This window comes from Mustela nigripes, chromosome 1, assembly GCF_022355385.1.
Source record: "Mustela nigripes isolate SB6536 chromosome 1, MUSNIG.SB6536, whole genome shotgun sequence".
In the NCBI taxonomy this organism is placed as follows: domain Eukaryota; kingdom Metazoa; phylum Chordata; class Mammalia; order Carnivora; family Mustelidae; genus Mustela; species Mustela nigripes.
In genome coordinates, this window is record NC_081557.1 from 7,138,391 (window position 1) to 7,165,083 (window position 26,693).

A 26,693-nucleotide genomic window follows, 5' to 3' on the forward strand; every position below is an offset into this window, starting at 1 on the left:
AACCTATGTGTTTTTGGTCCCCCCACCTCCCGCCGGCCTGACTCTTCTGCCATATTTGGACAAAAGTCTGCTTTTTTTCTCTCTTTTTTTAAGTTGTTTTTAGGGGCCTTGTACGTAGAATCTTCTGCAGACCAGGCCATTACGGGATGGAGCAGATCACCTCCAGGGGAAGCAGATAAGCCTTTTCTCTGGGGAGACCTAGAGAACAAGGCCTGGTTGGGCAGGTGTGCGTTGGTGAATTTGAACGAAGGAAACACTAGGAGTGGGGGATGGGCCTCATTTCCACGGAAAAAGGAAAATAGTTGAACTCTTCCTTAGTCTTTTGTCACAGCCCTGGGCAAAGACAGACAGAAAGTGAAACAGAGAAACCAAAAGTGAAATGTTTCACTTAATGATTTACAAAACTCCCACCAAATAGAATCCACAGGGCTTCAAATACAAAAAGAGAGTTAGGACTTTTTCACAATCTGGGAATTACTAGATCAGGAAGCTGCCCAGGATCCAAGCGCCAACTCCATGAATTTCGGGAAACTAATTTCCGCCCCCCTGGAGCCCCACTGAGGGAGAGACCCCTTCTTCCAGTCCTTTGTGTTCCTTGGAGAAAGTCAAGGGCCCTATAGAACAAACAGGGGGCTGGAGTTTCATGTATAAATAACCCAGGAACATTTTGTTGTTTTCAGTTTTATTGGGCTGGCTATTCCCAGCATAGAGGACTCTGGGGAGATGTGAGGACCCTGGCGGGTCAGTGTGAACCCTGCCGAGAGGGGCCTTCTAGAAGCCTCATTCAGGCCACTGAACAACCGCCTCTTTCAGGAGCCTCAGCCCCGAGCCCTTCCCTGGAACAGTCCAGAAACTGCATCTCCGGGGTGGACCCCTCAAAGCGCCATGGAGGAGGCAAGTCCTTAGAAAAGGCTGGCCCAGGAAGTCTGGACTGGGCCCACCCAAGGTTCCCCATCACCAGCTGGCACACAGCCTCTGGTGACAGCCCTGCTTAGGAGTTCTCAATATGTTCTTTTGAGCAGGCCACCAAGAAAAGAGTCTTGTGGCTTCTGGTTTACTGGTATTGATGAAAAGAATGCTAATGAAACCCCAAATAAAAGCAAATAAAAGTCATGGGCTTGAGAGTCCAGACAGGGCTCTCCAACAGGGAGGCGATGGAGGGAAGATTTTCTTTCTTCAGAAGACACGGAGGCCTCCCCTCCCCCTCCACTTTGCCCCTTCTGGCTCCCACTTGACCCAGCCCACTTAAGAACTCTGCTCATTCTCAGACTTGAGTTCCTGCCTCCATTCCACACCTCCCAGAAGCGAGAAGGTTGGACATGAGGTCTTCAAGCTCTTGCATGCATTTCAGATCTACCTAGGAGTCCCTGCCAACCCGCCCCCCCCCCCCGCTGTGCCACCACCCCTCCCCCTCCACTTCGGTGTCCGGATACCGGTTACCTAACAATCACCGGCCCCACAGCTCTGACATCACCCGCTGAAGATTCTCACCAGCCTGGCCAGCCAAGGGGGCCGATGTGTGGCCAGGAATGATGGCGGGGGAATGAGCGTAATGGAACAGCCAGGAACTGGTAAGGTGGGGGGGGGGGGACCCCCGGGCCAGAGGTAAAAGAGGGTAACTGTTGGTGACCCTGAGAGGAAAGCAGAAGTATTTGGGTTTTTTTAATTTCCCCTAAGTTTCCCACAAGATTTCATTGTTGCCCCACATTTCGCCTCCTCCCCACATAGGGAATTTCCGATTTCACTTCCTCAAAACTCGGGCCAGAGGGCCTCCACTTCCTTCGTACCCCCACCCCTCCTCCCGCAGAGGCAGCCTTTGCGGAGAGGCCATCTCGTCTCCCCCACATGTCCAGTGCCCTTTGTGTCCTCCACTGCCGCGGGCCTCTTCCAAGCCCCAGCGCCACCGGCCTGCGGGGAGCTCAGGCGTCTTGCGGCCAGTCGGATCTTCCCCAGGGGCCTCTGCCTCCCTCCCCACTCCCCTTTCCCTCTTCACCAGCCCGCCTCCCCTACCACCTCTCTCTCTCCCTCTCCCAAAGCAGATCAAGAAGGGTGCGAAGTAGTATCAGGGAAGCAGGGGCGGGGAGGCGGCGGGGAAGGGCGGCTCCGACGGGAGGCGCGGGCCGCCCCTTCCCCGGGGGTCCGCCGCTACTGCCGGGGATTCCGAGCCAGCGGGGGAGGGAGGACCGTTCGTGGGGGAACTGCGGGTGGGCCGCGCAGCCGGGGACCCGGGTGTCTAACTGAGCGTCTCGCGGACGTTCGAAGGCCCGTAGGCTCCGGGACCTCTTCGCGCCCGACTCTCTCCTCCCGCCGTCCCAACCGCAGCACTCGCGTGCGCGGCCCCACCGAGGGAGGGGCGAAAACAGGTGCGGTTGCCACGGCAGCCGGGCCAGGGGCGGGGAGCAGAGCGAGCGGCGCTCGCGATATTTGGAATAGGCCAATGGGAGGCGGGGGAGGGGTGGACGTGGCGCGGAGTTCGCGGGCGGGGCTCCTTCCTCCCCTGCCCTTTTCTCCGCGGCTCGGCGCTGCGGCGGCGGCTGCGGCGGCGGCGGTGCGCGCGCCCGAGCATGGGGTCCGGCCCTATAAAGGCGGCTCGGCGAGGCGCGCGCCCCACTCCGCAGAGGACGCTCCGCGGGCCGTGCAGTGCGCCTGCGCAGTACGGGCCGCTCCCCGCCCCCTGCCCCGCCGCCCCTCCGCCGGCCGGCCGGGCCCCGCCTCGGCTCCGCGCCCTCGCCCCGCTCTCAGCCGCCGCTCTGCCCCGCAGCAACCAGCCCCGTTCCCGCCAGCATGTTTAGCTGGGTCAGCAAAGATGCCCGCCGCAAGAAGGAGCCGGAGCTCTTCCAGACGGTGGCCGAGGGGCTGCGGCAGCTGTACGCGCAGAAGCTGCTGCCCCTGGAGGAGCACTACCGCTTCCACGAGTTCCACTCGCCCGCGCTGGAGGACGCGGACTTCGACAACAAGCCCATGGTGCTCCTCGTGGGCCAGTACAGCACGGGCAAGACCACCTTCATCCGGCACCTGATCGAGCAGGACTTCCCGGGAATGCGCATCGGGCCCGAGCCCACCACCGACTCCTTTATCGCGGTCATGCACGGCCCCACCGAGGGCGTGGTGCCGGGCAACGCGCTGGTGGTCGACCCGCGGCGTCCCTTCCGCAAGCTCAACGCCTTCGGCAACGCCTTCCTCAACAGGTACCCGCCCCTGGCGCCGGGGAGAGGGGGGCGGTGGGGAACCCCCGGGGGCGGCCGCACTCGGGTCCCGGCCGTACTGTGGTCGTGGCCCGCCCCCCACCCCATCGTCCTTTGTCTCCGAGGCCCCAGCGAGCCCCTCTGCGACCGCTCCCTGGGACCGGGGCCCCTGCCGCTTCGCACGAGAAACCCACCGGGAGGTCTGGCGGTGGGTATCGCCGCCCCCTCCCCCGCTTCGGTCACCCCAGAATTTTCCAGGTTATCAGTTTAACTCCCGCACCGTCCCGCAGATCCCAGCCCCACTCTCCTCAGAACCGGGGTCAGAGTTGGGGAGGTGAGAGATTCTTGTCTCCACCTCCTCCCAGTGTAGTTAGTCCCAGGCTGGATGCACCGAATTCATTCAAACCAGTCCCTGTCCTCCCCTCTTCCTTCAAGTGGCTGCTGCATAAGTGTCCTGGAAAAATATGTGAAACTTTAGTCATTCCCTTTGCTGCTGTGCTGTGCTATGCTGTGCTTCCCTGGGGACCGCTGGTTTTGTGTGGGAGGGACAAGGAGGATCTGCTGTGGCCTGCTGAGTTTGGGGGCCGCCCACGAGGTAGCAGACAGATGGAGTGTGAACACTCCCCCTGGGGGGCAGCTCCACAGGGCCTGTGCTCTCTTAAGGGTTTCAGGAAGCAGCCTGTCTATAGCACTGGGAGCCCACGAATGAGATCCAGGCCCTGACTCCCTCACTAGGAGGTACCTTAACCTGTTTGGGCCTCAGTTTCCCCAGTTAGACGGAGGAAATCTTGCTTCTTCGTGATACAGGTCATCCTCCAAGAGTCTAACCCTCATGCTGCTGGGAAGGAAACACATTGATTTTCTGTGGTGTCCAACAGCCAAGTTCACTCTTCTCTAAAGGAACTCAAAGGCGCTTGTCAGTGGTTCTAACATCCCCGTCCCCACCCCTACCCCCAGGGACATACCAAAGGACTTCACAGATCTGCCCTTCCTGCCACCCCCCATTCAAGGAGTGACTGCACATGCCTTTCAAAGTGTGTGTCAGGGAAGAGCCTAGGAAAGAATCCTTGACTCTTGCCTTCCAGGTCTCCACCCTGTGTGATCACATTCCTTTCCAGACACTGTCCAGCCGCACAGGGTGAACCAGCTTGCTCCCGATCCAGGCCAGTGGCCAGCCTACCTCTCTGCACAGAGCTGACTTTGAGAAGACAGGCAGACTCATATTACGTTGTTTTGCCCCTTTCGGGCATTTAAGCCTGGCCTCCTGTTTTATGGCTGTTGGCATTTGTGTGTCACGGCCGGAGCTGTGTAGAGCCCTTTGAGTGAGAGGCACGGCCCTCTTCACCTTGATCTGGAGAATCGCTGTGTCCCGGAATTACTGCGCCAGTGGACCCGCGATTGGCCGGGACTGTTAGCTGGTGGGCACCGGACGGCGTTGTGCGTAGTTTGGCTGCTGTGCTGGGAATTCCAAGCATTATTAGGTCTTGACTTTCACACACAACTATGGGAAGCTAGAAGGAGGGGTGCTGCGCCTTGGGTCCTTGGGCCTCCACTTCTGAGTGTGAGAGCAGACAGCTTTTGAAAGGAGAAATGGAGTATGCGACGTGTTTCTGAAGTTGGAGACCTAAAATTTCAGTCAGATGGGATCATAGACTCATCTGGGCACACACACACCCCCCAATCTCCGTGCCCGCTTAGAGGGCTCTGCTGATTTACTGAGCTCACCGGGGTAGCTTACTGTAGGGCCAGCTGGCTGACTGGCCTTCATGTGTCCGGTCACTGCCTACTGCTGCTTCTGCCTGGGAAAAAAACACAGGTCAGGGATGCTGGGTCCAGGACAGACACTCTGATGATGTTGGTGCCTCGGGATTCAAGAAGCACACTTTGATTTCCCTTTTTTTTTTTTTTTTTTTTTAATTTAAGTAGGCTCCACACCTAATATGGGGTTGAACCCCTGCCCCTGCGATCGAGTCTCAGGCTCCGCTGACGAGTCCCAGGTGCCCCTTATTTTCCTCTTGCCACTTGATCTCCAGAGGGTTCTTGATCACTAAGTGTCCTTATCAGCCCAGGGGTGGGGAGGAGGTGGGGCACGGGTTTGCCCTGGATTAGAGGCCCCAAGCTGTGTCAGCCTGTGGAGTGCACGGAGGAGCGCCAGCCGCGCCAGCCGGCCAGCCAGGCCATACAAAGGGGGCTCTTCTCTGGCTGACACAGCCTCTCCCAGCAGCTTAAAGAGACCTATTGAGTCATGAACTTGACTTTCTGCCCTTTTCACCATTAAGTGTCTGCTCTAAGACTAAAATCCAACGGAGCAGACCGAGGCAGGCTGCAGGCAAGGTATCCTACGAGCAGCCTATGAAAACTCACTGTGTGGCTGCCACCAGCCACTTGTGGGGTGAGATGCAGTCGGTGTGTCCTTGCTGGTGGGAGATGAAGCCTCTGTCTGTACTGCTTGCTCCCTTTCTTGTTTCCCACCAGGCTCCCAGGGCTCCTCGGGACAGCTCACTTCCGGGTCTTACCCATTCCCTTACTCTCAGGTCTCCTTTAAAGGCGGTGCTGTGTAATGTCACCACTCCAGCCAGTTCTACTTTTGGTTCTTTTAATGGGGGCTTCTCTCCTTGACCCTTCCCCAGCAGGATCCCCAGGGCTGGCGCACCGATAATCAGGGCGTGCGCTGCTGCTGGCAGGGGGAGTCACCGGGTCCAAGGTCTGAGGGTCAGCTGGTTCTGCCCCGCTGTGCCTGCAGACACCACCCCTCGCCCTGGCGGTCTGCCCCAGGCCTGGCCACTGGTCACTTGGGGGTAGGAGGGGGGAGGGCGAAAAAGGAGAACCTTATCAGCTCGGATTCCTCCCCACAGTTGGAAAGGCAGCTTTAAGCCTGCATCCTACAGACAAAGGGTCAGTATTTTCTTTGCTCACAATGTCTTTTTCAGAGGTTTTTAAAGGAGCTTTTTCTGTGTCCAGTAAAGAATCTCTGATATCAGTTGGGACAGCCTCTTGCTGTTCTGGGCTGTTCTGTGCTTAGTGGGAACTTGGGCACACACGGTTAGGCCCTGGCCCAGGAGTTGCCAACCTCTCTGCGGCTTAAATTTGTCCCTCCTCCAGCCTGCTCCGGCTTTCAGAGAATGGGGTCCAGACTCCCGGTCCAGACTCCCTGTCCCGCCAACCAGCCCACGCATCCCCCAGCTTTTACTGGCCGCCCCCTGCCATCCCTTCATCCAAGCAGCTGGGTGGAGGGGTCGGCTGGTCCCGGCAGCAGTAAGGAAGCCTCTCCCCACCTTCCGGGTGTGAGGAAATTTACTAACTCCTACTGTCACCTTTATGTTTCCCTTCTGGAATGGAATGGTGACTCAGGCTCGTGCAGTTTGCACTAACACATCAGCAACTTGAAAGCTGAACTCTTGAACCCTGGGGGAAAAGCTAATGTGAGGGAAATGCTGAGGCAGGCCAGATTGGCTGCTGGTTGGGTTCTCAGTTAAGACACCACGGAGTGGAGGGGCGGGCGCCTGGGTGGCTCAGTCAGTGTCCCAGCGGGGAGTCTGGTTCTCTCTCTCTCTCTCTCTCCCTCTGCTCCTCCCCCCTGCTCGTGCGCTTTCACTTGCACTCTCATAAAATAAAATAAAATCTTTTTTAAAAAAGACAGTACAGAGTTCAGTGGCCACCCCGGATACGCTAGAAACTCCTTTAAACTCCTTGGTCTGGGAAAAGAAGGCAGAGGTGGAGAGGAAGGTGCACAGAAAGCCCCGTCACTTTTAGAGCAGCGAGAGCTGAGTCTTGACATGTCCCCTCTGGCTCTCGCTCCCCTGCAGGTTCATGTGTGCCCAGCTGCCCAACCCGGTCCTGGACAGCATCAGCATCATCGACACTCCCGGGATCCTGTCTGGAGAGAAGCAGCGCATCAGCAGAGGTAAACAGGCTCTGACACAGCCCAGGGTGCCTTCCATCTGCGGTCTGGGACCCGGACCAGTGCTGCCCCTGAGGTCCCTCCCAGCCCAAGTGAGAACCCATCTGACATCGGCCAGGTGTCTGCTCGGCGTGCTGAGCCCTGACGGGGCAGGAGTTACTCTCTCCCTTGGCTCCCGGGCCGAAGTTACAGAGAGCTGTCTGGGGGCAAGCACAGCCAATCTTATGACTCTCGTGCTTTCCAGCCCCTGGGGCATGCTGGGAGATGGGCAGGCTGGCGAGATGGCACCTTGGGCTGGCTGTGAGGTCACGGGAAGTCACTCTGTGTCCGGGCTCCAGGTCCCCCAGCCAGCATCATTGCTCCCCTAGGACTTCCTCACCTTAGTTGGGGTGTAAAGGCTAAGCCGTCTGAATTCCTGGTAAGCCTAGCAGGTCTGTGAGCGAGCACTTGACTCTAGCAGGCCGGCCAACAGGAGAAGCTGCAGGGGTTTGTTAAACGTTTGGGGGCTCGTGGAAAAGGGTTTAGTTTGCTTGGGGGTTGGCAGTCAGAAGCCTCCCCAGGGGCTGTGCACGCTGGAAGGTTTTTGGGCTGAGTGCCGGGGCAGCTAGCCCCTGCTTGTGTCGGCTCCTGTCTTGACTTTGCCACGCTTTCCTGAAGATCGGTTCAGGATGAACCTGAGCTGGGCTCTGTTTCTGCTGCGGCTCCTTTTTGTGGAGGGGCGGGGAGCCTCGGGGCCTGAATGCTTTCTGGCGGTTTGCACGGGGGCAGGCCAGGAGCAGAGCCTACAGTTGCAGATGGGGAAAGGAAAAATCAGGCTCAGACCACGGGTGGGGGAGAAGCGACCAGATTTGTGTATCATTTACTTGCAAATCATTCCCCATGGCCCTTCCCCTCTGAGCTGCCCAGTTTTGGTGAAGTTTGCATTTGAAGCCAGCGACCTGGTGACCTGGCGTTTGGGGGATGTTTATGTCTGCTGTGGCTCCCAGGGGGTGGGGGCCCTGTTCTTGGTGTTGAGAAGCCTTGCTTCTCTCTCTCTTTTTTTTTTTTTTTTAAATCCAGGCTGTGGGCCTCTGCCAGTAAGGGCTTATCTCAGAGCTCCCTGAAACTGCTCTGTCTCTCAGTCTGTTTTAAGCTCTTTTCTGCACCCCAGTGAGAAAGACAGTCCTGGGAGTTCAAGGGAGCAGCTTTGGGACCCCTTCTGAAAAGGCAAGGGCTGGGGCTCCTGGCTGGCTCAGTTGGAGGCGCACTCTTGATCTCAGGGTTGTGAGTTCGAGTCCTACGTTGGGTGTAGAGATTACTTAAAGAAATAATACGGGGCGTGTGGGTGGCTCAGTTAGTTAAGTGTCTGCCTTTGGCTCAGGTCAGGATCCTCTGCATCCCAGGATTGAGTCCTGCTTCAGGCTCCCTGCCCAGCGGGGAGTCTGTTCCTCCCTCTGCCCTCCCCCACCTTTGTGCTCTTGCTCGCTCTCTCAAATAAATAAGTAAAATCTTAAAAAAAAAACCTTTAAAAATAAAAGAGCAAGGCTGTTTTTCCTTTCTTACTGCTCTTGTTCCAAGCTGGTTTTAAGAAAATGCTTGGTAAGCATTCAAGAGAAAGACCCACAAGGAGGGATTTATCCTCTGTTTACTTCCAGCCTGAGTTATCCTAGAGGGACCTCGTTGGAGGCTCCCTAGTGGTATCTTCAGAATGATCTGGAAGAGTAGGCATGGGGCCTACTTGTAACTGGGGCCATGGGGTAGAGAACTAAGCCGCCTCTGTGCTGCGCACAACGCTCCCAGCCCAGGGGTCAGTCGATGCGTGCAGGTCTTCGGATAGGGGCCGGGATAGGGACCGTAGCTTACAAAAAGAGGCTTAACATCTCAGGCTGTGTTCACTGTGACCTTCAGAGCTGGGAGTTCAGGCATTTGCAGGAAAGGGTACGGGGTTCTTGTGACCCTTATGACCCCGGGGACCACTGTTTTCCCCCAGTGCTGTGGCGTGCCCCTGCAGCGGGGGGGTGGGGGGGTGTGTCTTTGACACATCAGCCTGGGTCCAGGGAGCCCAGCAGGCTGATGGGTTGGGAGGGTAGGTCTGGCTGCTCTGGGCACCCTGCCCTCTCTGCTGGGATGCGCCTTCTGCCCCTGGCCTCCTTTCCTGGTCGGCAAATGGTGGGCAGCGGTGTCTAGACCTTCTCTCTCTGGGATGGGCCCCACGGCGGCGCCTCCCTGGGCTGTCTGGGGGTGGATCTGTGGACATAGGGTGCATGTGATGGGGGAGGTGTTTGGGGGGGGACATGAGGTGTGCAGGGCGATTTCCACCCTCAAGTTGTCTGTGCAGGTGGCAGATTCTCAGCAGAGGAAGCCAGCAGGGGACGCCAGGGCTCTCCCCTGCTTGCCTCTGCCCCCCTCCAGGTGTGAGACTTGACCCCTCTCTGTCCTGGGGCAGCTGCTCCCCCACCCCATGGTGGGCAGGAAGGTGGAGTGGGGTTTAATCTGATTGGAGCAGGGCTTCCTTTTGTGAAATAGCGAGATCAAACTGATTTTACTGGACAGTTCTTTCCCTCCAGGACCCAAGGTGTCTTGGTTTCTTTTACTAAAAGTTACTAAGTTGGGATTTGCTCTGCAATATGTTTGGTGTGAGTGTTTTATCAGCCAGAGAGAGACCATCGCGCATTACCTCTCCGCGGTGCTGCCTGTGGTCTTCGAGGGAGGTGGCCGCTAGCTGGACAGGGAAAGGAGTCGCCGTCTGCTCAGAGGCCCCACCCACCAGTCTTTGCAAAGGTCCCGTGTGGCCCTGTCCAGCAGAGGAAGTCAGAGGAGGGCAGTGCGTTCCAGGCTCCGCGGCCAGCTCTCCTGTCTGCTCCCTTTGCTGACAGCATGGAAAGCAGGTGTTTCCCTCTCAGCAAGATAGGACCAGCAGAAAACACGGGTCCTGGGCAAGCAGCGTGCAGTTCTCTGGTCTGCGGATCTTGTTCCCTGGAAACAAGGTTCTTTTGCATTAGAGTTGTTAATTACATTTATGTCCATTTCCCACCGTATCTGCCAGGCCCCTCCTGGCTTCTTCCCCTTTTTCCTGTGGTCCCTAATGTGTGAGGAAATACCTTCTGGAAAGATAACACAGGGGCTGTGTAGGCCCAGAGCAGTCAGGATATAGGCCAGGCTCTGCAAGAGACTCCCAAGAGTTACTCAAGGAAGAAGGGGCCTCCGTGGGGGTCTCAAGCTGCACTTCCCTGGTGTGCTAATTGGAGGGACATTTTTTTTTTTTAAAGATTTTATTTATTTGAGAGAGAGAGCATGCTTGAGAAGAGAGAGGGTCGGAGAGAGAAGCAGACTCTGCCAAGCAGGGAGCCTGATGTGGGACTCGATACCCAGACTCCAGGATCATGACATGAGCTGAAGGCAGTCGTTTAACTAACTGAGCCATCCAGGTGCACATAATCCGAGTGACTTTAAAGATAAAACATTCTCCTGTGTCAGCAGAGAAAGGTGATTTGTGGGGACAACATTCGTTCTTGAGTGCCATGTGACTGATAAAGGGCATTCCAAAGAGCATCCGGGGCCTGGTGGGGCGGGCGCCCTTCGCTCCCAGGCTCCCGCCTGTGCCTGCGCAGTCACAAGCCAGAGCAGGGATTTCCCACAGTGGGTCCCGGGGTTGTGGGGGGCAGGTGCACTCAGGCGGAGGCCCGAGCCTGGGGGTTAGGGGCCTGGCCGGGGCACTCCCTGCCATCGTCACCTTGTGGCTGTGAGCTGGGTATTGTCACTTTTGTGCCCTGATTTCCCTCACGTGAGTTGTGTCCGCAGGGAAGTGTTCCTTCAGCTTGGGTTTGGAAGCTGACACCTGGCCAGCCTTGGGCCCGCCGTTTTGTATGTGGTCTGTACCAATGCCTCGGAGTGAGCCGGCGCCCCTTAGCTGTCACACAGCTACACATGGGGAAGCCCTGCTGCCTTCCAGACGAGGAGGCTGAGGCTTGGGAAGGTTAAGTCGTTCGCACAAGGCTGCACGGGCAGGTGTGTGTCTGTGGGCCCAGCAGGAGCAGTGCTCCCGCCCCCCAGCCCCCCCAGCCACCCGCCACCCCGTTACGGAGAGGGCACACGCCAGCCCGGCCTACAACAGCACTTAGAGCCCAGATCGGGCATGTCTTTGACCTGTTGGGTGGTGACGTTGCGGGGCTTCTGAGCTCTCCTGACAGTTCTCTCCCAGCCTGAAGTCAGACTCCTAGTTTACAAATGGACCCGAGGTCCAGGGCTTGGAACAACCATGCTGGTCTCTTCTTCCTTTTCCCTGTTCTCAGGCTCTAGCCAGGATCACCTCCCCGCCCCAGACCCTCTGCGGATGGGTGTAGGACCCCTGGCCAGGGCTGGCTTCTCACTGGCCCTCCTACTGACTGACCCCTGGTTCCCAGGCTCCCTCCAAGCCTGGAAACCGCCCCAGTAGGCAGGTAGGGCCTTCCAGGGGCAGACCTGAAGTCCTCTGACTCTGAGGGGGCCCGCGCTGTGGGCAGCCCCCTGTTCCTGCTGACCCTTGCGACTGCCTCCAGAGCTGCCCCATCCCTAAAGGCCCTCCTTCGAGGTCGGGGTTCTCTGCAGTCCGTAGACTGCTCCATGACATGGCCTGCAAGCCTCTGGCTAGGCCACGCGCTGCACCCTTCTTGGATTCGGCATGCGCACAGAGTGGATGAGGTCGGAAGGTTCGGGCCCCAGCTCCGTACTTGAGCCAGGGACCCTGGGGAGTTCCTGCAGCCCGTGTGCTGGCCCCTTGCCCTAGTATCTCATGCTCAGTGACATGTTTAGGCAGCGTCAGCTAATTACAAACAGATGTCCAAAAAATCCAGGAATTCCCAGACTTTGATTAGAAAGACCTTTCTCTGACTAACACCCTGAGGAGTCCAGAGGCTAGGGAAGCACTGACTCAGCCGGAGTTTCCCTTCCTGGCCCCCTGGCCGCCTCCAGGCCTCCCTCTCGCCCCACCCCCACTCTGGTCCCCGGACAGCTTTTGGCCCAGCCTTTGGTGGGAATGCAGCAGCTCTGCCGAGGGGCGTGGGCCGCTGGCTGCGGAGGAGTGGGACCAGCCGGCGCCCGGCACCTGCTGGCTTCGGGGGGCTGTGAGCTGGCAGCTGGCCCGGGCGCCTGTGAATGTTCTGTTTATATTTGGTGGTACGGGGCATTCTTTGAGCATGAGAGGTGATCATTGCCCACACAGCCCTCTGAGTCTGCACTCCTTGAGCCCGAAATACAGTTCCTGGGTGTAAATGAGAACAAACATTTACCAGCGCTTACAGGCCACCAGGCACCACTTCGGTGCCCACAGCAGCCCCACGTGTTAGAGACGGGACATCCCCGCGTCACAGACGGAGAAGTGGGCTCCGAGAGGGGCCACGGCCTGCTGGAGTCACACAGCTGCTTGCGGAGTAGAGGGCTCTGGATTCAAGTGCCTGCCTGATTGCAGAGGCCATCGGTCCTTCCCCGCCCTTTGCCCATTTCCCAGTCCTAGCTACTGAGGTCTTCGCCCTTGTTAGGCGCGCAGCTCAAGGAAGCATTTGCGTAACCATCGCCATGATCAGCGTCTGGTCTTTCCATCAGCCTGGAAAGTTCCCTGCTCCCCTTCATAATCCCCTCTGGTCCCCGGCAGTATCAACGGACCTGATACTTATCCGTGAGGGTTTGCCTTCTCTAGAATGCCCGGTACAAGTCTTCCATGCTTGGGGGTGTTCGTCATGTTTGAGAACATTGACCCATCATTCCTCCTGTGTACCTCATGCCTGATCCATTCACCTGCCGAAGAGCCTTGGCGTTTCCAATTGGGGGCCCTTTTGAATAAAGTTCCTACAGACATTTGCATAGTACAGTGTGGAGTTCAGTTTCTTTCTTTCTTTCTTTCTTTCTTTCTTTCTTTCTTTCTTTCTTTCTTTCTTTTTTTTTTTAGATTTTATTTATTTATTTTTTTGACAGAGAGATCACAAGTAGGCAGAGAGGCAGGCAGAGAGAGAGAGGAGGAAGCAGACTCCCCACTGAGCAGAGAGTCCGATGTGGGGCTTGATCCCAGGGTCCTGGGATCATGACCTGAGCCCAAGGCAGAGGCTTTAACATACTGAGTCCCCCAGGCGCCCCATGGAGTTCAGTTTCTTAATTTCTCTTGGGTAAATACCTAGGAGTGGGGAGGCCCCTTTCTCCTCGCCGCTGAGTGACACCAGGAAAGTCCTTCCCGGAAGAGAGTGCCCGCCAGAGGAATCTCGGCCACCACGTTGGTTCTCTCTCATCTCCTTCATCGTCCCCCTGCTGTCCTGCGCCCCCTCTCCCGTGCCCAGCACCGGTTGGAAACGTGTGTGGTGGGAGCCACGGCAAGAAATACCAAGGCCCACGCAGCTTGAATGGCAGGAAACAAAAGTCGTTTGCAGACAAGCCCTCTATTGTTGATGTTCTAGAAACTTGGAATGTATGAAGCAGCTTTTCCCCTAGCTGCTGGAACTACCTGTATTTGGAGGGCGCCAGGAGAGGGCGAGGACCTGTCACAACTTCCTTTCTTTCACCTCTGTGCCCGTGGCGGGGAGCGGGACACTTGTCAGGACGGCAGACCTGGTGAGGAGCCCGAGGGGCCCAGACGAGGCCGGGTGAGGACAGAGCGGAGACGGGCGGCACGTTTGGATGTCCTGTTCGCGTGGCCCTGTGTGCTTGCTTCCCGAGGCCGAGCCCAGCCCTCAGCCAGGTTGCCCCGAGGGCACAAGCGACTCTTCTTTGTCCCCTCTTCCCGGGTCCCCAGGTCTGTGCCTGTGCGCTGAGACTGACCGCAGTAATAACCCTTCTCGGTGCACGGTTCGGTGGCATCGAGTACGTTCGTGGCGTTGTGTGACGGTCCCCACCATCTGCCTTTCCGACTTCTCCGTCTTCCAGACAGAAACAGCACCCCGTTAACCACTCGTTCTCCGGCCCCCTCGCTGCAGTCCCCGGCCCCCTCAGCTCTCCTTTCTGTGTCTGCGGACGTTGGATGCATGGAATCGTGCAGCGTTGGTCCCTTTGTGCCCGGCTTATTTTAAAATTTTTCCTAAGTCCCAGAGCTTTCTGTGCGAGGGCTTGCCCCTTATCAGAGACGGCACCGGCTTTTCCTCACACTGTGGATTCAGGGGCCCAATGCGTCCTGGGGCCGAGGCTGACCCCTCGTGTGTCCCGAAGCCTGGAGGCTCACCGCCTTGGGTGATGCCTACGGTGGGGGCACTGGCCTCCATTGAGGCTTTGGTGCTGCTGCTGCTGTGGGTCCAGCCCTGGAGACACCATCCATCAGGCCAGAGTGAGGGTTTGGTGGACAGATGGGTGCCGGGTGGGCGTGGCAGAGGCTGCAGCCACGTGGTTGTGCGCGGTCATACAGCTGTGATGACGTCCCATGTGCCTAAGTGCCGTGACCCTTTTCGTGACCCGTGGACGTACTTGGCCAGGCACCATGTCTCCCGCCCCAAAACTTGGAGCATTTTTCATAATAAACAGGAAATTTCATTCACCTGCACAAAAAAAAAATGGACTTAGCTCTGTTGGCTCCAGCTTCAGGTGTTGGCGGATAACGGGGCTTGGGGGGGGGGCGGGCAGGAGGGAGCACTTGGAGTTCTTGGCTCTTCCCGTGGCGACTCGGGCGCCACGATTCAGAGATGGCTGCTCCCCCTCCTCCTCTCTGTCATTCCTGGAGTCTTTCTGGGCCCCTACCAGCGGGGGACATTGGGTGGAGGCCGGGGGCTGAGCTCAGCTCCCTCTGCGCTGTCCTGACTCCTGGGCCAAAATGAACTTGGCCTGGAGCCCGGCCCATCAGGGAACCCCTGGTTCCAGCACCTCGCCTCTGGCGCCGCTGCCTCCCCAGCCGTGCGAATCTGGGCTCGTTCAGCGTGTGGAGGTCTGAGGACAGGCAGGGTGGTGAGGGCAGGAGTTGGGCCTTGTTTTTGCTGAGCGGGAGCCGTCATTCAGTCCTGAGTCTCCCTAGCCTGCTGCTCTGCCCTCCCTTCGCGGTTTCTGCCAGGAGTTTCTCTCGGAGCCAACCGCGTGGTGTCCGGGGCCGTGGGGGCCGCATCCTCTGCCCCCGGTGGCCTGTGGTGCTGGCTCCAGGCCTCCTCACACCTTCTGGGCACGGACAGTTCGGTGGTCCGGCTGTTTCTGACCCTCAGCATGGGCCTCGGGTAGGCGAATGGCTGCCCTGCCTGGGCTCAAGTTCAGATTCTCCGAGGCCTTACTGCCCCCTCCCCCACCCCTGCCCCCTCCGCCCTGGTCCACCTCCCTTCCCACTGACCCCCTTTGGAAACTCCAGCTGGTCGAGGGGCCGCTTCTGATCAGGGTGGCCTGTCTCCCTGGCACACTGGGCGGGGGCACGGATTGCCCACTGGAGCTGTGGCGAGGCTGCGTGCTAAGTCAACGGAAATAGTGAATTTGAGGTTTTCCTGAGGTTTCAGTCTCACCCCGAGGACGAAAGCTGGCCTCTGGCCCCAGGACCAGGCTGAACTTTGGTGACTCTCAGTTCTGACTGGTAGTGCTGGCCCAGGCCCCTCGGCCGCTCCTGCCTGTGGGAGCATGTGTGCGCGCTCGTGCGCGTGCGTGTGTGGGTGTGTGACCTGATCTCATCTGCTCTATAGTCATAGAAGGAGGAATTGTTTCTGGAATTCCACAGATCGAGAAATCGTAACTCAGGAGTGAGGGACAGCAGGTCTCAGTCAGTGCCTGGCGCTGCGAGTCGAATCCAGGTCTATCTTGGTTAAGAGCCCACGGTCTTTCTGAGTCCTTAAGTGTGGGGCGAGGCTTGGAACGCTGTGGCTTCGGGCATACAGTTCTGCAGTGCACTTGAACCTGGGGGACCTGGTGGCCAGAATGTTTATGCTTCACCCCTCGGCACGCCCCACTGTTAACTGTATATCTTAAAGCCCTGGCAGTGGGGTCCCGGTTCTGGCCTGAGTAGAAGTCGTCTCTTGAGGAGCCCATTTGGGGACCTGCATTCAGTCCAGGAGCCTTGGCAGGACCCGGAGCAGCTGAATACCTCCCTGCTGACCTACTGAGCAGGTTCCCCTGGGGCCAGGGAGGGCTGCCCTCCCTCCTCATGGCACCGTCGGTCACTCTGTCCTTTTTCTCTGTTCCCTCCCTCTACCTGGTACTTTTCTGTAACCTGTAGTCCACACAGCGCATGGCGACATCCCAGTGTGTTCAGGGTGGCGAGCATGTTGTGCAGGCAATGCTAGCCTGGGGCCGGCTGTCAGGACCGGGGTGGGGGTGCCGTAGCTGGCCGGGGTCTCAGGCTCTTCTCTGGGGAAACAGCTTCTCCAGCTTACTTTCAGGAGCTCGACTGTGCTCTGGGGTATGTTTGCTGCTGCTTAAGAGGCCCGGCCTGTGTCGGACATGGCGTGTGGGGATTGGGTGAAGAACCAGGAGCCCAGGGACAAAGGAGGCTTGCCCAGAATCACCCGGAGAGGAAATGGTAGCTCGGGGGCTTTGAGCCAAGCTTCCCAAAGACTCTTAGGCCATTGTTGTCACGTGGTCTTCCTACATCTTCTCATCTTTATTCCTAAAAGTTGAGAAATAGGGGCGCCTGGGTGGCTCAGTCGGTACGTGTCTGTCTTCAGCTCGGTTCAGGATCCTAGGGTCCAGGGATCGAGCCCCGTGCTGGGCTCCCTGCTCAGCAGGGAGTCTGCTTCTCCCTTTGGCTTGTGCTCGCACGTGCGCGCTCTCTCTCTCTCAAAGAAAGAAATATTACAAGTAAAAAAATACAAGATGAGAAATAGAACCTCCCTCCTTCTGGGGGCAGTGGAAGAAGTGGAAACATTTCGAAGAGACGTGGCTGTGGAATAGGGTACAGGTTTGGGGCGCCTGGGTGGCTCAGTGGGTTAAGCCGCTGCCTTCGGCTCAGGTCATGATCTGAGGGTCCTGGGATCGAGTCCTGCATCGGGCTCTCTGCTCAGCAGGAAGCCCACTTCCCTCCCTCTCTCTCTGCCTGCCTCTCCATCTACTTGTGATTTCTCTCTGTCAAATAAATAAATAAAATCTTAAAAAAGAAATAGGGTACAGGTTAAAGTGCTGTTGCAGAGACCCAAAAATCCTTTGGCTTAAATCAGATATCCGCTAGTTTACGTGAAAAGTAACAGTTCAAGGCCATCCTGAACGTTCAGCTTTCATCTCCGAACTCAAGGTGGTTGCTCCTGCTCCTGCTATCACATCTGCATTCCATTCCTTAGGAAGGGAAAAGAGGACAAAGGTCTTAGAAACCTTGTTCATGTCTGCTGCAGGAGAGGCTAGGAGATGCGGTCTTAAACTAGCGGGCCAGAAGTCAGCTAGAACTGGTCCATTCTGTCATTCGAGGGAGAGCTCCAATGAGCAGTTTCTGCTACAGATGGCCACGTCCACCAGGAGGCTTCCACTGGACGGTGGGGGACTTGGAGTTGAGAGCTAGACTTGATGTAGTCCAGCTACCTCATTTTAGAGAAGTGTTGAAGACCTGGGGGTGGTGATGCGTAGCATTGCGTAGGCTTATCTGGGCGGCAGAGATGGGCTAGAGTTCATGGTTTGGGCCGTAGGCCTGTGGTCTCCGTCCTACAGCTGAACTCTGCTGCTGTAGACCCGGGCAGCCACAGACGGTCCGGAGGAATGTGGCCATATCCCAGTCAAACTCCGACATACGGAGCAGGTGATGGGCCAGCTGCTGTTGGCCGGCCCCTGCTGTGGAGAATAATTGAGGTTCCTAGAGGAGGGGGTGCCGGCACGGGTGCCCCGCAAGTAGCAGCTGCAGGTGTTACGGCTGTTCCTTACTGTCCTTGTCATACAAGAGCATGTCGCGGGCAGGCTGCAGCCGGGTCTCTCTTATTCTCTGTGCTGAGCTCCCCTCCTTGTCCTTGCCGCCTTAGAGCTCAGACTTCGTGACTTCTTTTCTTTCTTTTGAGATTTTATATATTTATTTGACAGCAAGAGTGAGGATAAGCAGGACAGTGGGGGGGAGGTATTGGGAGGGGGGGAACTGCCTGCCGAGCAGGGAGCCCGACGCGGGGCTGGATCCCAGGACCTGAGCCGCCAGCAGACGCTTAACGCGCTGAGCCACCCAGGCACCCCTGGATTTTGTGACGACTTCTGCGTTATCTGTGGCGCACCTCTCCGTGCCAGGTGCTCTGTGGGCGAGGGTCACACCGGGCGGACACAGAAATAGGGGGACCCAAGGCCCTGCGCTCTGGGTGCTGTGCTGGCCCCGTGCGGACACGGTGGGGATTTAAATGAGCCCAGGCTGGGCAGTCCCAGGTCGAGTCGGGGAGGAGAGCCTCAGAGCAGCCTGGCCCCCGGTGCCCCCGAGCTCAGCCCGCTCTTCCCGCAGGGTACGACTTTGCCGCCGTGCTGGAGTGGTTCGCCGAGCGGGTGGACCGCATCATCCTGCTCTTCGACGCCCACAAGCTGGACATCTCGGACGAGTTCTCCGAGGTCATCAAGGCCCTCAAGAACCACGAGGACAAGATCCGCGTGGTGCTGAACAAGGCGGACCAGATCGAGACCCAGCAGCTGATGCGGGTCTACGGGGCCCTCATGTGGTCCCTGGGCAAGATCATCAACACTCCTGAGGTGGTCAGGGTCTACATCGGCTCCTTCTGGTCCCACCCGCTGCTCATCCCTGACAATCGCAAGCTCTTTGAGGCGGAGGAGCAGGACCTCTTCAAAGACATCCAGTCTCTGCCCCGCAACGCTGCCCTCCGGAAGCTCAATGACCTCATCAAGCGGGCGCGGCTGGCCAAGGTAGACTTGTGGGGGGGGACTGCTGGGGAGGGCCCCAGGATCGAGCTGCCATGGCTCTTGGGGTGCCCGAGACCCATCCCCGTAACCCACTGCCGCACCTCTGCCCTGTGTCTAAATGGGTCCTCTCTGCACCCATGGGTGCGGCCCTTTCTCAACTGAGTCCTCCTGGTGCATGCAGACGTTAATCAGGAGGGGTGCGCTGGGCCAGGGGCAGCCTGGGAAGTGGGGAGGAGGCGAGGGCAGGTCTTACCGGCATCCCCGCCCAGGCCTGTCGAGCATTCCGCACGGGTGGGCTGCTGGGGACACAGTGGGGACTGACACGCACTTCCAGCGCGCCCTAGTCGTATCAGGAAGGTGGAATGTGTGGAGTAAAGCCAGGCCCAGTCGTTTGTCCTGTCGTGGGATGCCGCAGAAGGTGGCCACTGGGAGGCCGCGGGTGGGCATGGGTACATATGCCAGGACAGGAGGGAGCTAGCAGAGAGATGGGGGGCAAGCCTGTCAGCCGAGGGAGAACCCTGGGTGGCCTTGGTCCCCAGTGGTCTTGTGAGCCATCCTGCCCCCCTGGGGAGGCACAGGGCCCGCTGGCCTCTGCTGGCGCATCTGGATCGCCCAAAAGCCTAGAATCTCGACACTTGCCTACAGACTTCAGGGAGACTGGCTGGGGCTGGGAATGGAGGTGGATGCCACCAGCAGGCCCCTTCGGTCACGGAGGGGCAGAACATATCCCACAATGTAGCCCGGCCACCTCTGTGCACATGCGCAGATCCTGGATCCATGGAGCTCCAAGCTCGGCTTCAACGGGGACCCTGAGCATCACTGCTTCTCTGACGACTTGGCCGTGGAGGGCAGGGGTGTTCACACCTGCCTCGGGGCTCTGGAGGTGTAGGAAGGGGTTCTGTGGGGGTTAGGGCTTTGGCAAAGGCAGTACTGTGGCTGGTAAGACAGTCACCCCAGGCTCCCCAGTAAAGGACCGAGGAGGGGTGCCTCCTCTCCAGTGGCAGGCCCCCTCCGGCGAAAACCAAGAGGAACCCTGAGTCCCGGGCTCCTGGCTCTGGGAACGCACCGCACGTGTGCAGTTCTGGCTTTTGAGTGTCCACCAGGGGCCCCACACAGTGGCTCAGGCTGCGCCACGCCATCACAAGGTCTGAAGTCAGGTGGCATTTTGGTGCTCGCTGTCTTTTTTTTTTTTTTTTTTTTTTTTTAAAGATTTTATTTATTTATTTGACAGAGATCCAAGTAGGCAGAGAGGCAGGCAGAGAGAGAGGAGGAAGCAGGCTCCCCACTGAGCAGAGAACCCGATGCGGGGCTTGATCCCAGGACTCTGAGATCATGACCCGAGCTGAAGGCAGAGGCATTAACCCACTGAGCCACCCAGGCGCCCCGGTGCTTACTGTCTTGAGTAAAAAGAACTCAACGTTCACCTACCACCAGTCCTGGTCTCCACACTGGTTACCTAGAGTGCTCGTGGATCCCACCGGAATGTGCTAGAAGGACAAGCTCTCGGGCCCCACCCTGCATCACTGAACCATCTGGGGATCTGTCTGCACAGTGAGGTCGCAGGATCTGCTCTGGGGGATCCAGGAACCCTCAGTTTTCCACATGTCTCACTTCTGGAAGCTTCCCAGGGAGGGGGGTGGTTCTGGGAAGGGAACCAGTGAGAAAATCCATGTCGCTGGCTCCTGGCCTCCCATTTCCAGGCTGCAGGGAAGGGCAGAGCTCCTCCCTCTTTGTCCAGTGCACCCCCCACACCATCCCCCACCAGAGGGGCCACCTGTGCCCTCCCGCAGCCTTCTTCAGGGAGGGAACGACGGGCGGGCTCTCCATTCACCGACAAGTGGTGTGTAATCGCCTGGCCTGTGGGCACCCTGAGTCACCGTGCCCGGAAAACCCCAAGGCTTCCGATCTTGTCCCGCACCTGTGGGTTCCAGACGGCTTCCCTTTCCTGGAGCGAGTGGCTCTTCGTGCCAAGCCGCACGGGCCGGTGACGGGCAGAGCGGGGGCTGCCCTGCCGCGGCGGGCCTGCTTCCCTCGAGCTGTTCTCAGCCGGTGGGGCTCCCAGCCTGGGACACACAGGGTCCAGCTTATAGGGGGGTTTTGAGGGGATCGAGTTGCCAGGGCTGGGAATAGGAGGGTGAGGCTGGCTGCCTGCAGCCCTTCATGCCTGGACGTTCCTTGGCAAGGCAGTGGGATCCGAGAGCCCGTGGCCTTGGAGGGCGGCCAACGCTACCAGCTCACTGCGGGGAATGACGGGTGTGCCGCCCTTCGTTGGCAGACGTTGAAGTAAGGTACCGAGCTTAGAGGAACTTCAAAACATCTGGGCAGCAGCTTATGTGCTTTTCTTAACACTTACTCATTCCGGGTGATAAACTGAGCAGAGCTCGGGCTGCGTTGGGGTTTTGTGACCTTGACATCAGCGGCCCCCAACGTGTGCTTGCGGATGGCGGGACAGCAGGTCCTGTATCTCTGCTGTGGGGTGCGGAGCTGGGGGTGTGCCCGGTGCCGCAGAGAGCACGGGCCCTGGGCGGCTGCGGGCGGTCCCTGGTGACCTCAGCCTCCTGGGGCAGCCCATCTCCGGCCCCTCCCGACATGGTGTCCCTTCCTGTTTTCCAGGTCCACGCCTACATCATCAGCTCCCTCAAGAAGGAGATGCCCAATGTGTTTGGGAAAGAGAGCAAAAAGAAGGAGCTGGTGAATAACTTGGGAGAGATCTATCAGAAGATCGAGCGGGAGCATCAGATCTCCCCCGGGGACTTCCCGAGCCTCCGCAAGATGCAGGTATGGCTGCCCCACTTGGCCTCCCACACAGGGGCCCCCCGAGTTCAGTGGCAGCACCCCGCTGCGGGCCATGACATCGCAGAGGGGAATGTGGTGACTCACCCTGAGCGGTGGGGGGAAGGGCGGAGCACCAAGCCTCCCAGCACCCTCAGGGCTCCTCCCTCGCTGCACCCCCCTCCCCCCCGCCTGCCCCCACCCCAGCCCTCAAGGGAAGGTGCTGTTGCCACTTTGACCTTACAAGCTCCAGAGCCAAAGCTGAGGGGCGAGCCAGGGTGGGGTCGTGACCTGGGCCCAGCTCTTGCCTGGCCTGGCATCTGCGGGGACCTAACCCGGCCTTCCCCCCTCCCCTGCCCACCACAGGAGCTCCTGCAGACTCAGGACTTCAGCAAGTTCCAGGCCTTGAAGCCCAAGCTGCTGGACACGGTGGACGACATGCTGGCCAACGACATCGCCCGGCTCATGGTGATGGTGCGGCAGGAGGAGTCCCTGATGCCCTCCCAGGCCGTGAAGGGCGGCGCCTTCGACGGCACCATGAACGGGCCCTTCGGGCACGGCTACGGCGAGGGCGCCGGCGAGGGCATCGACGACGTGGAGTGGGTGGTGGGCAAGGACAAGCCCACCTACGACGAGATCTTCTACACCCTGTCGCCTGTCAACGGCAAGATCACGGGCGCCAACGCCAAGAAGGAGATGGTCAAGTCCAAGCTGCCCAACACGGTGCTGGGGAAGATCTGGAAGCTGGCCGATGTGGACAAGGACGGGCTGCTGGACGACGAGGAGTTTGCCCTGGCCAACCACCTCATCAAGGTCAAGCTGGAGGGCCACGAGCTGCCCGCGGACCTGCCTCCACACCTGGTCCCACCCTCCAAGCGGAGGCACGAGTGACCGCCCTGAGTGACCGCCAGCGCGACCGCCAGCGCGGCCCCCCCGGGGGGGGAGGAGCCATAAAGACTGAGCCGCGGTTCCTCGGCTCTTGCGAAGGAAAACCACCATCTTTCTTTTCAGGCTGTTCTCGGGCCCAGCAGGGAGGCGGGTGGTACTTGTATGTGAATGATGGAATTTTGTGCACAAGAACTATGGATATTTTTAATATATAACGTTAGAGGCAGCGTTCTTTCTTGCCGCCTCCGTCTGACAGCCCCACGCACGTGAGCCCCTGTCCTCCCCGCCCCCGGCTCTACTGTACAGCACACGCCCCCCCCCCAGCAGCTGTGGGGACCCCGGGGCCATGTGTAGACAGGAACCCCAGCATTCCCGCTGGTTTCTAAGCTGAGGGCTGCTTTGCTGAGCGCGTGGCTCCTTCCCTGTCCGGCTCTGCCCCCTCCCCACGCTCCCGGAATAAGCTGGTCTGGTGCCTTCCACCTCGCCCTCCCGGGCAGCCCCCGTGCGCGGGCCCTGCTCTCCGCTCTCACATCCCCCCACCCCAGCTTGAAAGTCACAGAAACGAGCCCAGCTCCCATTTTTATGAGCTCCAGGGAATGAGGGGGGATGTGAGAACGTCCCTCAGGAAAACATAAGCTACTTTTATTCTGTGAAGTGACACCTTTCCTACTTGACCGAATTTTCCAGTAACTTCCCAACTAGGGGCAGCTCCACCCAGGCGCCGTGGGACCTGGAGAGCACACCCTGTTGGGGACCCCAGGGTTTGTGTTTCCTCCTTCTCCCTTTCATGCTCCTGGAACATTCTGGTGTTCCTCCTCCCCCACCTCGGATGGGTGGTGGCCTCCATGAGTCTGGCCTGGCTTGGTGCTCCCGCCCGGGGCCTCAGGTCCAGACATCAGAGACCAGGGACAACCCGCCCCTTCCCGCTCCTCCATTCTCCCCTCGAGCAAAGCAGGGCAGCGGATGTCTCGGATGCCCTCAGAATCAATCCCCCCGGACTGAGGGACGGGACTGGAGGCAGTGAGCAGAGCAGCCGGGGCAGGCCACCTCTCAGCTTTGCCTTGGCCGGGCTCTCCCAGCAGAGCCATGGTGGGGGAGACCCAGGACACACCCCACTCACTGGCTTCCTGCTGGAGCCACGGGCAGGGGAGCACACGTCCCACCGGGCACCCCCCCAGGCCAGGTCTCAGGGACTCCTCCGTCGGACCTCTTCTGCGCCCCCTGACCCCAGCCCCCCAGGGCTGCTCCCTGGGCTCTCGCAGGGTCTAAGTTACCTGCGCTGGCTTCAGCCCACGGGTGTGTGCAGTATCCGCTGAGGGCCGCGGCAGCCTCCTGATTGGGAAGTCGCCGTGAGGGACCCTAGCTCATGCCCACCTGCCTATGGCAAGGAAAAGCAACAGAAGACGACTTTTTTTTTTCCCCCTTGCATTAAAAAACAAGTTGACTTGCACTGAAGCTGGCTTTTGGTGCTGAGTTGTCTCTCCCTGGGGCCTGCGCCCCACACAGCACCTGCTGGGACGCCAGACGAGCATTAGGAGGGTGGAGGCGCCCACAGAGGCCGCTGGGCAAGCCTGCCGGGGTGCAGTGGGGGGGGGGTCCCCTCCCCGGGATGCTCAGCTCGGCAGCACAGAGTGAGGCCTGCCATGCTGCTGATGGCCTCTGGTCCTTGTGCTGGTGCAGGCTAAGCGGGAGTAGGGGCTAGGGCCCCTCCCTAGCCTCAGGCAGTTGGGGGTGCCACGGGGCGCTCGGCCCCAGGAGGGATCACCTAGACAGGGGTTTACTGGTCTACATGCTAGCCTCAGGGTGGCTTGCTAGCCTCAGGGTGGCTTGGAGACCCTGAGGCCCAGCAGGCACACCAGCGACAAAAACACAATTAGGAAGGGCTGGTTCCAGAGGGAACCGTGGCCAGTTGAAACTAACGCACCCTGGAAGGTAGAACACTCGAGATGTGGTTGGGGTGGACACCGGTCAAGCCGGAGCAAAAAGCAGGTCACAGAGAGGTGCCCGTGGCTTCTGAGGGCCAGGCTGTGGGCCGCAGCCCACAGGGCAGGTGTCTGGTCTGATGGCCAGTGGCCGAGCTAGCGGGGGCTCGCCGGCCCTCCCGGTACCACTCCGAGGGTTTGCCTTGACCACCAAGACCCAGGAAATCGCTTTTTCCCATTTCACTGCCAGGAACCGGAGACTGGGGAGAACTGGGGACTCCAGCCCGGTTGGCCCGACTGCAGACTACCAGCGCTCGGAAGCAGCCTTTAAAAAGGAATCGCTCATGGGGCGCCTGGGGGGCTTAGTCGGCTGAGCGTCTGCCTTCAGCTCAGGTCATAGTCCTGGGGTCCTGGGATCGAGCCTCGCATCCAGCTCCCTGTTCAGTGGGAAGTCTGCTTCTCCCTCTGCCTGCCCTCTCCCCCTGCTTGTGTTCTCTCTCTGACAAATAAAATCTTAGAAAAGAAAAGCTCGCTGTGCTCCCAAAGTCTGTGTGAAAGACTCAGGTTTGAGAACCCCACACGGAAGGTCCATTGCGGTCACTCCGGCCCAGGGCCTTGAAGGCTCAGGACAGTCCTTAATTTCCAGGGGTCACCCAAGAGGTAGAGCGTGCTGTTCGAGCTGCTAGAGAAAGAAAACAAAACTTCCAAGTTCTTACGGAAAGTGGGTGAGAGGCGCTGCTGGCGGGCTCGGCCGCCTCCAGCCATGGCCCACACTGCACAGGGGTGCTGCCCATCTGAGGCTTGGAGGAGAGGCCCCCGGCAGCTGTCTGCCCCACTGCTGCTTCAGAGCCTGTGTCCCTAGTCTGTGTGTGTGTTGTTGTTGTTTTTTTAAGATTTATTTATTTGACAGATAGAGATCACAAGTAGGCAGAGAGGCAGGCAGAGAGAGAGGAGGAAGCAGGCTCCCTGTCGAGCAGAGAGCTCGATGCAGGGCTCGATCCCAGGACTCTGGGATCATGTGAGCTGAAGGCTTTAACCCACTGAGCCACTGAGACACTGAGCCACCCAGGCGCCCCCCTAGTCTGTGTTTTATAGCTGGGAGGAGTGGGGTGTCTTCTCCCAGGCTGAGGTTCAAGTGTGGCCAACCCTCCTGAGGACCGGTGCTACATCTCTTCCTCCTCCCCACCCCACAGCTGGCCAGAATTCTGGGCAAAAGACCCCTCTTCAGAGCCTAGTCTGGGGAACAGGGGGCTGCTTGCACTCGGCCCCCAGAGCTCCTGGAATGAGGGGCACCTCAGTCCAGCACCCAGGGAGCCATGGGTGCCACCCCTGTCTAAGCTGCACTCTGCAGCTCTGTTTTCTTATAATATTTTTAAAACATTTATTTGCTGGAAAGAGCAACAGTGTGAGAGCACAAGCAGGGGGAGTGGCAGGCAGAGGGAGAAGCAGACTCACCGCTGAGCGAGGAGCCTTATGCGGGACTCGATCCCAGAACACTGGGATCATGACTTGAGCCAAAGGCAGACAGACACCCAGCCGACTGAGCCATCCAGGTGCCCCTTTTTAAAATATCTTATTTATTTGAGAGAGAGAGAGAGAGAGAGCGTGCGCTCGGGAGCTTGAGGACGAGCAGGGGGAGGGGCAGGGGCAGAGGGAGCTCTGCTGAGCAGGGAGCTGGCTCCATCCCAGGACCCAGATCAAGACCCATGCCAAGGTAGACAGACGCCCAGCCAGCTGAGCCACCTAGGTGCCCTCGTGGCAGCTGTTTCACACATTCATGCTCCACATGAGAACACACCAGAATGAGCATTTCTTCTATTCTTCTACTGTGGGGCTCAGGCCAGGCAGGCAGGAGTTAGAATCCCAGCTCCACCACTTGGCAGAACTCAGCCTCTCCCTTCCCGAGACTGTTTTCTTTCGGTGCCAAATGCAGGGACCCCGGCTTCACTGAGGCTGGGTCCCTGGGGTGCCCTACTCCAGCCACCCGCTATGGTTGGTGCGGGGGTGGGGTGTTAAGGGTTGGTGCGGGGAAGCCCAGCACCCCACCCAAGTCCCAGAACAAAGCAGGCAGGGCCCACCCTTCCCTGAAGCGGCTCACAGACTGGGTGGCGCCCGTGGGTCAGGGGGTGGTGGCCGAGGGGCTCCTGGGCCTGGCTTCCTGTGCACCCAGAGGGATTGGTAATTATAAAACCACGTGGGGCCACCACGGCTGTGGAGCGTGGGAGCCCCTGTAGTGTGTTGGAGCAGCACAGAGAAGGTTTTTGGAAGAAAAACCAGGATGATGAAATCACCATATGTCCACCCATTTGGAGCTTTGGACTT

At 58.8% G+C, this 26,693-nt stretch overlaps 1 protein-coding gene across 1 annotated transcript; it reads left to right on the forward strand.

The window, feature by feature from the left end:
• The first annotated feature begins 1,501 nt into the window (after positions 1-1,501).
• On the forward strand, positions 1,502-23,904 carry EHD1 (EH domain containing 1). Its single transcript, XM_059402013.1, has 6 exons — positions 1,502-1,571; positions 2,762-3,188; positions 6,992-7,089; positions 18,380-18,792; positions 21,403-21,567; positions 21,928-23,904. The coding sequence occupies exons 1-6, from the start codon at positions 1,544-1,546 to the stop codon at positions 22,450-22,452; spliced, it is 1,656 nt and encodes a 551-aa protein (XP_059257996.1). The 5' UTR covers positions 1,502-1,543; the 3' UTR covers positions 22,453-23,904.
• Positions 23,905-26,693: the final 2,789 nt, after the last annotated feature.

Excerpts from the sequence above, each read along its gene's own strand:
- EHD1 (XM_059402013.1), top strand. The coding sequence starts at position 1,544 with ATGAGCGTAATGGAACAGCCAGGAACTG. Across the intron at positions 18,793-21,402 it reads AGCGGGCGCGGCTGGCCAAG|GTCCACGCCTACATCATCAG; the intron begins GTAGACTTGTGG and ends CCTGTTTTCCAG. Across the intron at positions 21,568-21,927 it reads CGAGCCTCCGCAAGATGCAG|GAGCTCCTGCAGACTCAGGA; the intron begins GTATGGCTGCCC and ends TGCCCACCACAG.